This window comes from Gopherus evgoodei, chromosome 1, assembly GCF_007399415.2.
Source record: "Gopherus evgoodei ecotype Sinaloan lineage chromosome 1, rGopEvg1_v1.p, whole genome shotgun sequence".
Lineage (NCBI taxonomy): Eukaryota > Metazoa > Chordata > Testudines > Testudinidae > Gopherus > Gopherus evgoodei.
In genome coordinates, this window is record NC_044322.1 from 111,037,562 (window position 1) to 111,051,549 (window position 13,988).

General features: G+C 46.8%; 1 protein-coding gene across 1 annotated transcript in view; it reads left to right on the forward strand.

Moving 5' to 3' along the window:
• The window catches only part of TMEM255B (transmembrane protein 255B), a 116,398-nt gene extending 102,638 nt beyond the window's left edge, over positions 1 to 13,760 (forward strand). Inside the window, exons 8-9 of the mRNA XM_030551664.1 lie at positions 1,933 to 2,079; positions 12,996 to 13,760. Of these exons, the coding sequence (XP_030407524.1) occupies positions 1,933 to 2,079; positions 12,996 to 13,163 (315 nt within the window). The 3' untranslated portion in view covers positions 13,164 to 13,760. The remainder of the gene's footprint in view (positions 1 to 1,932; positions 2,080 to 12,995) is intronic.
• Positions 13,761 to 13,988: the final 228 nt, after the last annotated feature.

Here is a 13,988-nt window from a genome sequence, read left to right on the forward strand (position 1 = left end):
TTATAACCTTTGAATGGCAGAGTGTTGCACCTGGTATTTCAACATATTCCTAGGGAGGACTCTGGACTGCCTCCACTTACATTTTGTGAAGCTTCCCTACTCCTCATTAACTAGTAATGAGCCTGGAAGACATGGATGCTGTCCCCCAGGGCTTGCCACAACCCTTTGAGTTGCTCTGCAGGATCGCGGCCTATGTGGCTAAACAATACAAATCAGACACTAAGAGCCCTGGGTGCCACAGGGGATTGTTTTACATTGGAGTGGGCAAACTTTTTGGCTCGAGGGCCACATCTGGGTGGGGAAATTGCATGTAGGGCTGTGGCAGGGGGTTGGGTTACGGGATGTGCAGGAAGGGGCTCAGGGCAAGGGATTGAGGCAAAGGAGGGGTACAAGGAGTACGAGGGGGCTCAGGGCAGGGGGTTGGGGTGCACAGTGCAGGAGAGGGCTCAGGCCAGTGGTGCACAGAGGTGTGCGGAGTGCAGGAGGGGATGCAGTAGTGTGTTGGGGGTGCAGGCGGGGGGGCTCAGGGCAGGGGGTTGAGATGCAGCAGGGAGCTCAGGGCAGACAATTGGGGTTCAGGGTACAGGGGTTTGGGGTCCAGGCTCCAGCCTTGCCCCACTTACCTGGAATGGCTCCGGGGGTGGCAGTGGGGCTAAGACAGGCTCCCTGCCTGCCCTGGCCCTGCGCCGCTCTGGGAAGCGACCAGCACCACATCCCTGCGGCCCCTGGGGGAGAGGGGACAGAGGACTCAGAGAGCTGCACTTGCTTGTGGGTACCTCCCTCGAAGCTCCCTTTGGCCATGGTTCCCCGTTTCTGGCCAATGGGAGCTGCAGAGGAGGTACCTCTGCCCCTTTCCCTCCCCCCCCCCGCCTAGGGACGTGGTGCTGGCCACTTCTGGGAGCGGCACAGAGCCCACAGCGCCACTTGGGTGGCAAATCCCGCGGGCCAGATCCAAAGACTTGAGGGGCCAGACCCGTTTTACATGTACAGAAACTATTAGTAAAACAGCAGCTGAATCATGACCCATATGTCACCTTTGCAAGATGTGATGATTTGCCAGGTTAATCTTAAAAGAACCTCCAGAAAAACGCTGGCTACTCATTGGATCAGGCCCATGAGGGTAGGGGGACAACAAAGGGGTTCTGAAGTAAGGAGTGCTGCAACAGGTCTTCCCTGATGGAACAAATTTGGTGGGAGGCCAGGCCTGGAATAGCAAATGCTAGAAAGGGTATGTGCCACTGCACGTGTCTCAAGAGCAAGAGGGGAAAAAGCCTTATAGCATCAGTTCATTTATGCAGCTGCGGAGTGAGTGCAGCAGCATGCTTAGTGATGGCAAGAAGTAGGGATATTATGTGCCTGGAAGAGTGGAAAATTGTGGGGTAGGGGTGCTTATGGGGGAAGAGGTCAAGGCTGCCCCCACACACTCTTCATGGGTTCTAGGCTTGGTGCTTCTTGGGCTGGAATCCTGCCCACTGCATCGTCAGCTAGGCTGAGGAAGCGCTGGACATTTCTTAAGGTGAAACAGAAAGCAGTTGTATAACTTCAGACCAACTCCCCCCCCCCCAGAATACCCTATTTTTAGAGAGTAAAGTAGAAGTGGGGAGTGGGAAGGAGGCTTTAATTTCAAAGTTCTGTAGTTTCCCAACTTACTTCTCTAGAGGGTACAGTGGTATTGTGAGGGTTAATGTATTAATGTTTGAGATTCTTGGACGGCTGGTTACAGGCAAAGCAGAAAATGACATTTTTATTAATATAAAGAGGGAAATGACTTGTATAATGTGTGTATTTTTTATGCTGGGGAAATAAGAAAATAGAAAAATCAAACATTGGCACACGATCTGATCAGTCAGTTTGATGTAGTCAAAGTAGTTTTCCTTTTTTCCTAAATCCATGGTTGCATTTTGCTAACTTGTTGTTGTCTTTTGTGTTCAGCAGGCACCTCTGTCCCAAATTGCCTTTAGTTCTGTCCCCCCTCCTCAGATCTTGTACAATCCAGCCCAGCAGATCCTGACATATGCCGGTTTTTGTCCCTCTGCTGCAGCTCTTCCTGCGTATTCATCCTATCCTTTACCTCTTCAGGTAGAGTACAAAATGATATTTTCTTGTTAATCCTCTTGAAAGCCAGATGCTTCTCTGTGGTATAAATCCTGCACTGCTAAATCTTATCTGCTGTGGGGTTTGGGGGGAGTTGGAGGTGGAAGGGAAGATGGATTGGTTGCCTAAAACACAGACTCTCCTCTATTTTTACGGAGGTCAGTCCAGATACCGTTTTCAGATTTTCCCCCCAGGTTCCTTCATTAATCATTATTATGTGTTCCTTGGTAGTGCCTAGGAATCCCAATCAAGGATCAGAGTAACACAGTGTTAGGTGCTGTATAGATAAACAAAGACAATCCGTGCCCTGGAAAACTCAATTTAGAGCAGACAGGATTCAGTAGGTGGACAAAACAGAGGAGTGGGGAAAGCTGGGAAAATGAGAAGCATAAATGAGGCCAGTTTAGCAGAAAAGCAAAACTTCCCACCTCACCACTTCCTACCCCGTGCCAGATGGGAGTTATTTGTAAGCATGGCAGCAGAGGTAGGTTTTAAGGAAAGATGATAAGGTGAAAGCATTACAGTTTTTCCCCATGCATAGGCAACAGTCTGGGTTGTTAATAGCATCAATAGCAGCATGAAGGGCCATATATGAGGTATTAACTTTGAAGCACACCAGGTATTAACTGGTCACTAATCCTCTATATTGACTGAAACAAACAATCGTAAAATGGCAATTGCCTGAGAATAATTTGAATTTTGTACAAGCCTGGAGTGAGGAATTCACTTTGGCACCTGAAGTAGCTAAATTAGCCAAAGAAATCTAATCTGCTCCCCCATCTTTCTGCTGCTACTCTGGCTCCACAAAAAAAAAAAAAAAAACAGGTCACCTCTCTGTAACTGTTGTTCTTTGAGATGTGATGCAGACATGTACTCCGTGTACAGATGTGTGCACATCCCAGCCAGCAGAGCTGGAGAACTTTGCATAGCGGTGCCTGTAGTGGCCGCACTCACCCCCTGCGGCCATAGTCCCTCCCCAGGCCATATAAGTGTGGCACTACCCTGACCCCCTCAGTTCCTTCACTCCCAATGTCTGGAGTACAGCCTCCGATGCAGAGGAGATGGAGGGCAGGTCATAGAACAGACATCTGCCTCGCATCGTGAAGAGCAACATTTATGGGTAGGTGACCGTTCTTTTTTCTTCAAATAGCTGCAGCTGGGTATTCCATGTGTGGGTGCTTCCCAAGCAGTGCTTGTAGGGTGGGGCTCAAGAGTTTATATAAAGGAGGACTGCATTCCTGAAGTGTGCATCTGATCTGAACACAGGCATAATGACATAGTGGCCCTCTGTGCATAGTTTTGCAAGCCAAGTGGCTGCCCTGCAAGTGTCCAATGTAGGAATGTCATTTAGAAATTCTGTTGACGTCGCCGGCGCACTCGTGGAATGAGCTCATAGCTCTTGAGGAGGCATAGCCTGGGCTACACTTCATATCCTGTCATGCTACAGGAAGTTATCCACCTGGACATGGTCTGTGATGAGTCTGCTTGACCCTTCAGTTGTTCACATATGAAACAAACAGATGAGATGAAGAACGGAAAGGTTTAGTTCTATCCAGATAAAAAGCTAGACATCGCCTGACATTCAGTGTGTAAAGATGCTGCTTCTCTGGGATTCAAGGCAGCTTAGGGAAGAACATTGGTAGATATATAACTTGGTTCATCTAAAACTGGGAAACAACCTGAGATAAAAATTTAGGGTCTGGCTGGAGGGTTACTTTGTTTCTGGAAAATGACCCATAAGGAGGTTCTGCCATCAAAGCCTGCAACTCACAGATGCTTTGCAGATGTTATCACCACAAGGAAGGCAGATTTCTGACATAGAAGAGGGAAGGAAGAAGTTTCAAGATGCTCAAATGGGGGTCTCGTAAAAGCCACTAAGACAGTATTACAGGGGTAGCCGTGTTAGTCTGGATCTGTAAAAGCAGCAAAGAATCCTGTGGCACCTTATAGACTAACAGACGTTTTGGAGCATGAGCTTTCGTGGGTGAATACCCACTTCGTCAGATGCACGTAGTGGAAATTTCCAGGGGCAGGTATATATATGCAGGCAAGCTAGAGATAATGAGGTTGGTTCAATCAGGGAGGATGAGGCCCTGTTCTTGCAGTTGAGGTGTGAAAACCAAGGGAGGAGAAACTGGTTTTGTAGTTGGCTAGCCATTGACAGTCTTTGTTTAATCCTGAGCTGATGGTGTCAAATTTGCAGATGAACTGAAGCTCAGCAGTTTCTCTTTGAAGTCTGGTCCTGAAGTTTTTTTGCTGCAGGATGGCCACCTTAAGGTCTGCTATAGTGTGGCCAGGGAGGTTGAAGTGTTCTCCTACAGGTTTTTGTATATTGCCATTCCTAATATCTGATTTGTGTCCGTTTATCCTTTTCCGTAGCAACTGTCCAGTTTGGCCGATGTACATAGCAGAGGGGCATTGCTGGCATATGATGGCGTATATTACATTGGTGGACGTGCAGGTGAATGAGCCGGTGATGGTGTGGCTGATCTGTTTAGGTCCTGTGATGGTGTCGCTGGTGTAGATATGTGGGCAGAGTTGGCATCGAGGTTTGTTGCATGGATTGGTTCCTGAGTTAGAGTTACTGTGGTGCGGTGTGCAGTTACTGGTGAGAATATGTTTCCTAGACACCACGGTGCAAATCAGTGATGGTCACATTACCACCACCCTATACCGAAAACCTACCGACTGCTATGCCTACCTTCATGCCTCCAGCTTCCATCCCGGGCACATCACACGATCCATTGTCTACAGCCAAGCACTGAGGTACAACCGCATCTGCTCTAACCCCTCAGACAGAGACCAGCACCTACAAAATCTCCACCAAGCATTCTCAAAACTACAATACCCGCACGAGGAAATAAGGAAACAGATCAACAGAGCCAGACGTGTACCCACAAGCCTCCTACTGCAAGACAAACCCAAGAAAGAAACCAACAGGACTCCACTGGCCATCCCATACAGTCCCCAGCTAAAACTTCTCCAACGCATCATCAGGGATCTACAACCCATCCTGGACAATGATCCCACACTTTCACAGGCCTTGGGTGGCAGGCCAGTCCTCGCCCACAGGCAACCTGCCAACCTGAAACATATTCTCACCAGTAACTGCACACCGCACCACAGGTGCCACAGGATTCTTTGCTGCTAAGACAGTATTAAGTCCCACAAAGGAAATTGCTCTTTAACTGGTGGGTGGAGATGAGTGACTCCTTTCAAGCACCTCACAGCATGGGTTTTGAAAACATGGACTTCCCACTGATGGACAGATGAAATGCTGAAATTGCAGCCAGGTGGACTCCCAATTAACTAAGTGCAAGACCAGAAGGCTGAAGGTGTAACAGATACTCCAAAACTCCTGGATACAAGGCAGCATCAGTTGAACTCCCCAGGCTAATGACCATACCGAGAATTGCTTCCATTTGGCCAAGCAGGAGATTGAGGATAAGTCTCATCCCTCCCTGGGTCTTTGGGACCAGGAAATACTAGGAGTAGAACCCCTGCCCCTGATGTTACAGGGGGACCTCCTGTATTGTCCCCAAAGCCAGTAAAAACTGAACCTGCTCTAGTAGCAGTCTCTCATGAGAGGGTCCCTGAAAAGGGATGTGGTAGTGGATGGGGAGGAGGATTGGAGAGGAACTGTATAGCATAACCCAGGGGTTCTCAAACAGGGTCGTGACTCCTGAGGGGGTCATGAGGTTATTATGTCGGATGTCACAAGGTCAGCCTCCACCCCCAAATCCCGCTTCTCTTCCAACATTTATAATACATTAAAAACACGTATTTAATTCTATAAGGGGGGAGGAGGTCACACTCAGAGGCTTGCTGTGTGAGAGTCCCAACCACTGTAAAAGCAGGCCAACCTGTCTCTGAACAGGGGAGATGGAGGAGAGATTACCACTGGACTGCTGTCCTGGACACACATCAAAATGTGTGCTTGCTAGGCACCAGGAGCAAGAGGTCCAGCTAGTTAAACCCTGAACAACAGGACCTTCTCTTCTGGGATCTGTGACTCTTTATGGTATAGTCCTGCTGCCGCACAGGAAGGGACAATTGTACAAAAAACCGCTGAGAGCTGAATTGCTGTTCGGCCACTGACCATTATAGTGTTGTCTCTTAACCGCCAGAATATACACTCCCAAAGCATGCAAAGTATCTCGGGATGCCTCGGTGTTCTGCTGCACATGGAGAACAGTGTGATAATTCTCCAGCTGTAAGGCCCTCCTCATGATGACAGCTGATGCCATAATTCTGGCTGCTGCAATAACATCTTGGCAACCATGCTCCTTTCCTCAAGAACTGTCAAAAAAGCTTTTCCCTGGAGGGTTCTGGCAAGTTGTCTGCAAGCTTAGACATGGCTGCCCAATTGACAAAGTCATATTTAGAGATCAAAGCCTGCCAGATCCCAATGTTCATTTGATTTATACCTGCCCTGCTGAGCACCGTCATTTGCTGCAATCACCAGCAGGGAGGTAAGGGCCAGCTGGGAGTAGAAATCCTCACACCCTTGCGTTGGAATGAAGTACTTCGCCGTAGGGGACAATGAAACTGGGATATTCCAGAAGGCCTTTGCAAACTTCTTGAGAGCCTCATTTAGCAGAAAGGCTACTCTCCCTGGAGCTGATGATTGGAGAACATCCAGCAGCTTGAGTGCGCTCTCTGGCGGGAATTCTGCCTGGATACCTGAGGCATATGGCTGCTATCTTGGGAGGCCCTGGTATGCCTTAAACTAAGTCCTCGGACACTGAGGGAGAGGAAGATTTCAGCACAATAGATTCATCCAGGGAGGATGAAGAGGCGGTTTGCTGCACCAATGGTGGATTCTATTCTTGCACCACAGGATCTGGTTGAAAGAGCTTCATAGGTCCCAGGGGGATAGGGGAATGGACTCAGCTGTCAATTACAGCTGAGATGGTATGGGAGCAGGAGTCACTGTCGGGAACAGTGATTGCACTCTGGAGTGCAACCTCAGGACCGAGGCACATCTCAGAGATTCCAAGAAAGCCACTGGGCATACGCATAAGGCGTTGCAGTCATCGGGCCAAGAACCACTGTCCTGACTGTGGAGTAGATGCCGATCTCAGTGTGAATAATGATCTAAGGGTAATCTCTTATGCCTATCCGATGAGGACAACCCTGACCTTGAGGGATCCCGGAGGTTCTGTGGTGACAATATGGGAGCCACCACCGATACGGCAAAGAACCACTCAGACTCATTTGAAGCCCAATCAGGAGGCAGCATCAGTGATGAAGAGGAGTGGGGAATCAGCACCAGTGGCACCAAATGGGACATGCTCCCACTTGGGAGAGGCATCGGCACGGAGGCTGGCATTGCACTCGATGGGATCGGCTGCCAAGACAATGATGGTGCTGAAGGATGCACCAACTTCAAGGAGGCCTTCTGTGCCAATCCCAACCTTGAATCCACAGTCTGCGGCACAGGTGGTAGGAACTGCAGTGCCAGCATACTTGGTATCTTTGACACATAGCCAGAGGGTGTCAGGGACGCAATGGAGGACTAGCTAGTAGATGCCATAGCACCGGAGAACTCATGAACTAGTAGAGGTCCAGGATTGAGAGGCAAAGCAGGTCTGATGCTGGCTCATGTGCCATCAATGTGAAGACCATCAGCACTGGTGCCAACATCATCAGTTCCAGACCCAATGGATGTCCCATGGTCGGAACTGGAGTCAACAGTACAGGCCCTTGCTGCTCACTGCACGGTACCGAGGAGCAGGTGGATGGACCTGCTCCATCCCATATGCCAGAGGGAGTGCAGTGCTGGTCAGCACTCCTAGAAGAGGAGAAGGAATCTCGCTGAGCCCTGGAATGGTCCCGGCTCATTTTATGGGACCTCTTCCTGGCCACACCAGAGGGCAGTGAATGACCCCTTTTCCTCTTGAGGGAGACACCAGATACCAAGTGCAGAGTGGCATCATTTGCCAGATCTGAAGGTGACCAACTATCAGATGAGGGCCTCGGAGCCAAAGTGGGCCTCAAGGCTTGCTCCAGAAAGCTGCTGCTTGAACCGCAAGTCCCTTTGTGACCGACTTGCAGAGTGAGCCACTTTCTGTAATGTATCCTTCAACAAGCACCTGCTGTGGGGGTTGCTCTTGGGGATGGCCCCCCTCTATGATGAAAAATGCTTGAACCCTGCTGAGGGCATCACACAAGGCTGCCAAATATTCTACTAACACTTAAACTAAGCCTCAGGTACTAGTCAGAAAACGGAGAGTGAAAGTGGGAGGTGAAGATTCCATAAAGCTCTGACTCTAGCCACGATCGATGAGAAAGAACTGAAGGGATCGGGCTGGCGCTGCCCATACACAGCCAGGGGAGGGGCTATGGCCACAGGGCATACGCACCGCCCCTGCAGGTACTGCTAGGCAAAGTTCTTTCTCTCTGGTGCAGAGGACATGCACGTGCGCGCACACACACACACACACACACACACACACGGAATTCACAGCTGCATCTACTCAAAGAGCTAATGTTTGAGCCTTTGCTGCTGCCCTGAAATCCCCAGCCTTCCCTGCTCCAGCTGCGACTACTGGCTCCCTCACCTTTCTGCTCTTCCATGATATTGGCCTGTGACAACAGCAGTGTTTAAAAAAAAAAAAATGCCCTTGAGTTTGCTGTCCCTGCTGGTGTTTCTCTGCTGATCTAGGTGCTGCCGCTCACTGCTTTAATTGATTGACAAACTGCTGCCTGGGGCAACAGCAGAGCAGTACAGTGTAAAGTCAGCGAAGTCCTGATGGAAAGGAAGGTCATGTGGGTAAAGCTCAGGACTGGACTTGGGGGCCCTGAAGTCAGTTCCTAGCTCTGCCACGGACTACCTGTGTGACCTGAGGCACGTCACTTAATCTCTGTATCTTGGTTCCTTATCTGTAGAATGGAAATAACTCTGTGCCTCGCAGGAGTATTGTGCAGATAAAAATTCATTCATGTTTAAGTGCTCAGATACTACAATGATGAAGGTCAAGAAACTAAAGTAATAAGCACCACAGAAAAGCCTGCATGCAAATAAAACCTGCATGCCTGAAAATGATACCCTACAACCTTAGAACTTCAGATTCTGAAAACTGATTGTGGTCATTTAATTCACCACAATTACTCCTGTGTGTGTTATAGACCTTAATATACTAGAGAGAGGCTAGTAATCAGGGATCATTTTCAACTGGCAATGGTGCTGAGAGTTTCTAAAGATTATAATTAAGTTCAAATCAGTATGACCTGAGAGTAGAGAGACCGGGGTGAAGAACAACCAAAAGATATGACAAAGAAAATAATCAAACTGAAGAGATGCACATTAAGTATTTAGTGGTCTGGCATATAAAACCCCCCTCACCTTTCAAAAATAAATCTGTCACTATTTTATGCAAAATTTTCCAAAAAAACCCAACATTGTATTTTCCTATATTCAATATTTTTGTAAGTGTGTTCATTTGCCTTTTCTTCTGTTCATGACAATCCGAGGCAGGAAGCACCTGCACCCCAGGAGAGATCAGCTGCAAGCTTTAGTCTCCACAGATGAAAGCTATTAATCTTTCTGGAAAAAAACCAGCCTTGCTCCATGTACATGAGAACCACACTGCTGGGTGGAGGGAATGAGTTACAGCACTAGTATAAAGGCTTACGTATGTGAGCAAACTCATGATTGGCGAAGATGTTCAGCGCAGGCTGTCTAATAATTGTTTCCATTTTTGGACATTTTGTAAATAATCTGTTCTGAAATGGCCAAATTCTTAGACATTACCCCCCCCCCCCCAACTACTGAGTAAATCTTTGGTCCTAACCCAAAGCTTAGCTCACATTTACAGAAAGCAGAAATGACAGTTACCATCTGTGGGTCTGCTTTCACACTAAAGGCCTAATCAAATGGAGGGTGCCATGTTAGTGACTTGTATAGAACATGAGCAAAACTGTCAAACATGCCTACATCCCATTTTCCAAAGAGACATAGGGCAAGATGTACAAAGGGATGTGGACGTTGCAGTGCTGAGCATTGCAGTGTCTAACTCCTAGGTACCAGACAGTGGAATCCCCACCACCACCTGAGGTGCCCAGGCTCCCATGCACTTAAAGGGGAGTTTTTTGCCTCAGAAGGCGATCTTGAGAGAGCTGAGTTGGAAGCTGGCTATGAGCCTGAGAGAAAAGGGCGCCTGGCTCCACAGCAGGGAGTCTAGTAGCCCAGAGAGCCCTGGAGCCAGCTGGGATTCTCAAGGCTTCCAGGCTCCTTGCTGCAGGGCCAGGTCTCCCAGCTCACTTGCAGATACCTGTGGAAAGCACCCAGGCTTTCCAGAGGTACCTGCTGCAGCAGTTGGAGCCAAGCAGTGCCGCTGCAGCCCAGTGGTTAGGGCACTAATGTAGGAGACATGAGCAGGGATCTGAAGTTGGGTCTCTCACATCCCAGCTGAGGGCCCTAACCACTAAATCAGGACACACACACACACACCTGACTGTGGGTGTGCTCAGAGTTAGAGACAGAGTTTCCACAGGTAGGCCTATGCAAAGCCACCTAAGCGCTGTGTGCAGTGCTCTGTAGACTTAGCCCTTGGGCGCCTAAGTCAGTCCCACTGAGTCTCTCTGAGACCTAGACTCAAAGGCACCTACCTCTCACTGATTGCTAGAGGCCTAAATTCCTAACTCTGCAAAATGGGACTTAGGCACTTTTAATAATGTAACTCCATGGCAGTCTCTGCTTGGTTAGGTAACAGCTAAAAAATCAGGACCTGAGTCCACATTGTGCTGAACTCAACTGGTCAACATACTGAGGGGCTCTGGAATAGCTAGAGAATCATATTGTTGTAAAAAGGTAGAATATTATTTCTGAAAACAAACTGTTTTACACAGCTATAAGCCAGTGTTTTTTATTTACCAAGGGGGAGGGATAGTTCAGTGGTTTGAGCATTGGCCTGCTAAACCCAGGGTTGAGAGTTCAATCCTTGAGGGGGCCATTTAAGGAACTGGGGTAAAAATCTGTCTGGGAATTGGTCCTGCTTTGAGCAGGGGGCTGGACCTAGATGACCTAGTGAGGTCCCTTCCAACCCTGATAGAGCTATTTCTAAAATTGGCTTATAGAACAGTTTACTCTAATGCTACCGTACAGCCACTCTCATTGGCAACACCCCTGATCAAGTGAATGGATAATTATGATTGCAGTAATGGTGGTTGGTCTAGATGTTACTGACAAAGGAAAAACTAAACAGAGGAGACTCTAGGCCTAGTGTGAAAATATCAGAATATTTTAATTTTGATTTTACACTATGGTTAGTATGTGCTGTAACCATGCATTTGTATCCTTAGAAATAAGATTACTACAAAATCCCCTCTCTCAGGCCTTGTTTAAATCAACCACATCCATAAACAGAGGAGGAAATTATCTTCTCAGAAGCACACAAAGGCTTCTTGACTCCAAAGCTTTAATGTCTCTGCTTGCACAGAATTCTCACGGAGAGGTCCATGCATGTAGAGAGTAGAATGAACAGCACAGGGGATCTTAGATCTGGCAAAGGAGACATTTACCTAGGTGCAATGGTTACCAGTACTAGAATACCACTGTTATAGAAAATTATGATTTTTAAAATGTTAAGTACCTGGGACAGTGGCATTTACTTGTCAGAGTTTGCATTTCCCTTATCTTGAAAATAGCTTTTTTTTTTAAATTGAAAAATTTCAGGGTCTTTGAGCACTTTGGCCACTCAACACTTCAGCTGACACCCTTGGAATGGCAGGTGATTAACATCTGAAGGTCAAGGATGAAATCCTGGCCCCTCTGAAGTCAAGGGCAAAACTCCCCCACATAGCGTCAATGTGCCCTTTTGTTTTTAACAAAGTGGGTGAAGCATTAGTGGTTGAAGATGGGCTGCTTTCATAAGCACCTAGAGCTCCTCACTCCAATCCAAATCCAAAGGAGCCAGAGTATTACAGTCCAATCAGTCGTACATATTAGATATCCAAATCTTTCTATCCATACACCCCCCCTACTTACCCAGGGGGCTATAAAGTGGATCAGAGAATAGGCATCCTATACTGAAATAAGGTTCAACCTTATCCACAATATCTTACTTAAACTGTTTGACTTCTACCCCTCATTTAAAATAGCTGTAAGGTGGAGCTGTGTGGCTGTCTATGACACAAGGGGCATGTGAGCCTTCCCTGTAATTTGGACTGCGTGGGCAGAGGACTCCATTGGGGGGAGCAGATGTATGTGAGTGAAGAAGCACAAGAGACAAAAGCAGACACAGCTGGGAGCACAGATCTGGAAAAGCCTCCAGACCAACCTGTTTTGGGGGTAGAGAGGTTGCTGGCTGAATGCGGTTTTGGTGCTGAAAGCAAGGATGCTGCCCTGGTGTTTGGTTGCACCTCTGTTCAGGGAAATAGAATTTTGTATATGATTTGTAGACAAGATTGCATCAAAGAAACCAGACTCCACCAACCGTTTGTACAGAGCCCTGAACTTTGACTAGCTTATGAGATCAAAAAGGTAACTATTGTATATAAATGCCTACAGCATAGGATAGCTTCCAGGTAGCAATATGAATTTTAAATAAACATCTGCATATCTCTTAAAGCCCACTCTGCTATACTGATTTACCTGGGGGACTAGAGCATTCTTTTTTTATTTTAGGGAAAAGGATTTTATTCAGTTGCCTAGACGGAGGGTGAATTGCATGCATAAAACTCATATTAAGACTAACTTAAGTGATAAGTGTAAACTGTCTCACCTCCATATGCACTGTATGTCAGTCTAAACGTGTGCATTAACACCACAGGGATGTCCACATTACAGATGTGTGAGAGGTTTAATGGTACATACTATATACACTTAATACAGTATAGCTGCAAACATGTCTGTAATCCCTTACTGAAGATGGCATTTTTTCTTTGTTTAATTACAGCCTGCAAGCCATTTTCCAGCATCATCATCTACTGATATTTCTTTATCTGATGATACTCAGCCTCCATCTCAGTCCAGCTCAAACTATGGTCTCCCACCCAATGCCCCGCCACTATACACACCAACGTATTTCCTGCCAGAAGAAAAGCCTCCACCGTATGCACCCTAGAACACAATTACATTTTAACTGATTTTTTTTTTTAAAGACATCTTTGGAAACTCTGAGCTGCACAGGAAGCAAACTATTAAGGAAACTGTTTAACTCCAACTCTCTCTGAGCTAACCAGAATCCTGGAAACCTAAGGCAAGCGTGTCACCAGAGGAAGGTATCGGTCACCACACAGTTTGCATGTAGTCAATTGGAACAGTGCTGTCTGGCTAACATGAGCATGATTTTCTCTCTCAGCATAATACATAGTGACTTTTTTTCCCCATTAGAAGAAACAAAGGAACACACTTAGGATACTTGGTTCCATTTTCATAAACCCGTATAGAGTGAAACTTCTGAATTAGAACTCTTTAGTCTGGTGAATATACATGGAATCTGGATTGAAAGAAATGAGTTTTTTTTTTACCCTATACTATTCAGTTAAGAGCCCCTTTTTGGTAAAAATGTTCCAATAAATACTGTGTGACAATTGTTTGACAATACAATATGCTGTGTTTGTATATTTATACTGTACCTAAGTCGGTGTACACATCACAAGAAACTGGATGCAAAATTCAGAGGTCAAGATCCCAGTTAGTATTGTCCTATTCTGAAAAGGTACAAATATAAAATTTTATTTGAACAAGGCTGTTTTATTTCTGTCTGAATTGTGTACCAGTCCAGCTAATGCTAACAAAGATAAAATGTCAGTGAGCTAAAGGTGCAATTTCCAGCTAAGTATTTAACCTGTATATAATACTTAGTACAGTACTGAACTCCGTATTTTTCCATATACTGTAAAAGGCAGATGAGATGGGGGAAATGATTCCTTTTCTAGTAAAAATG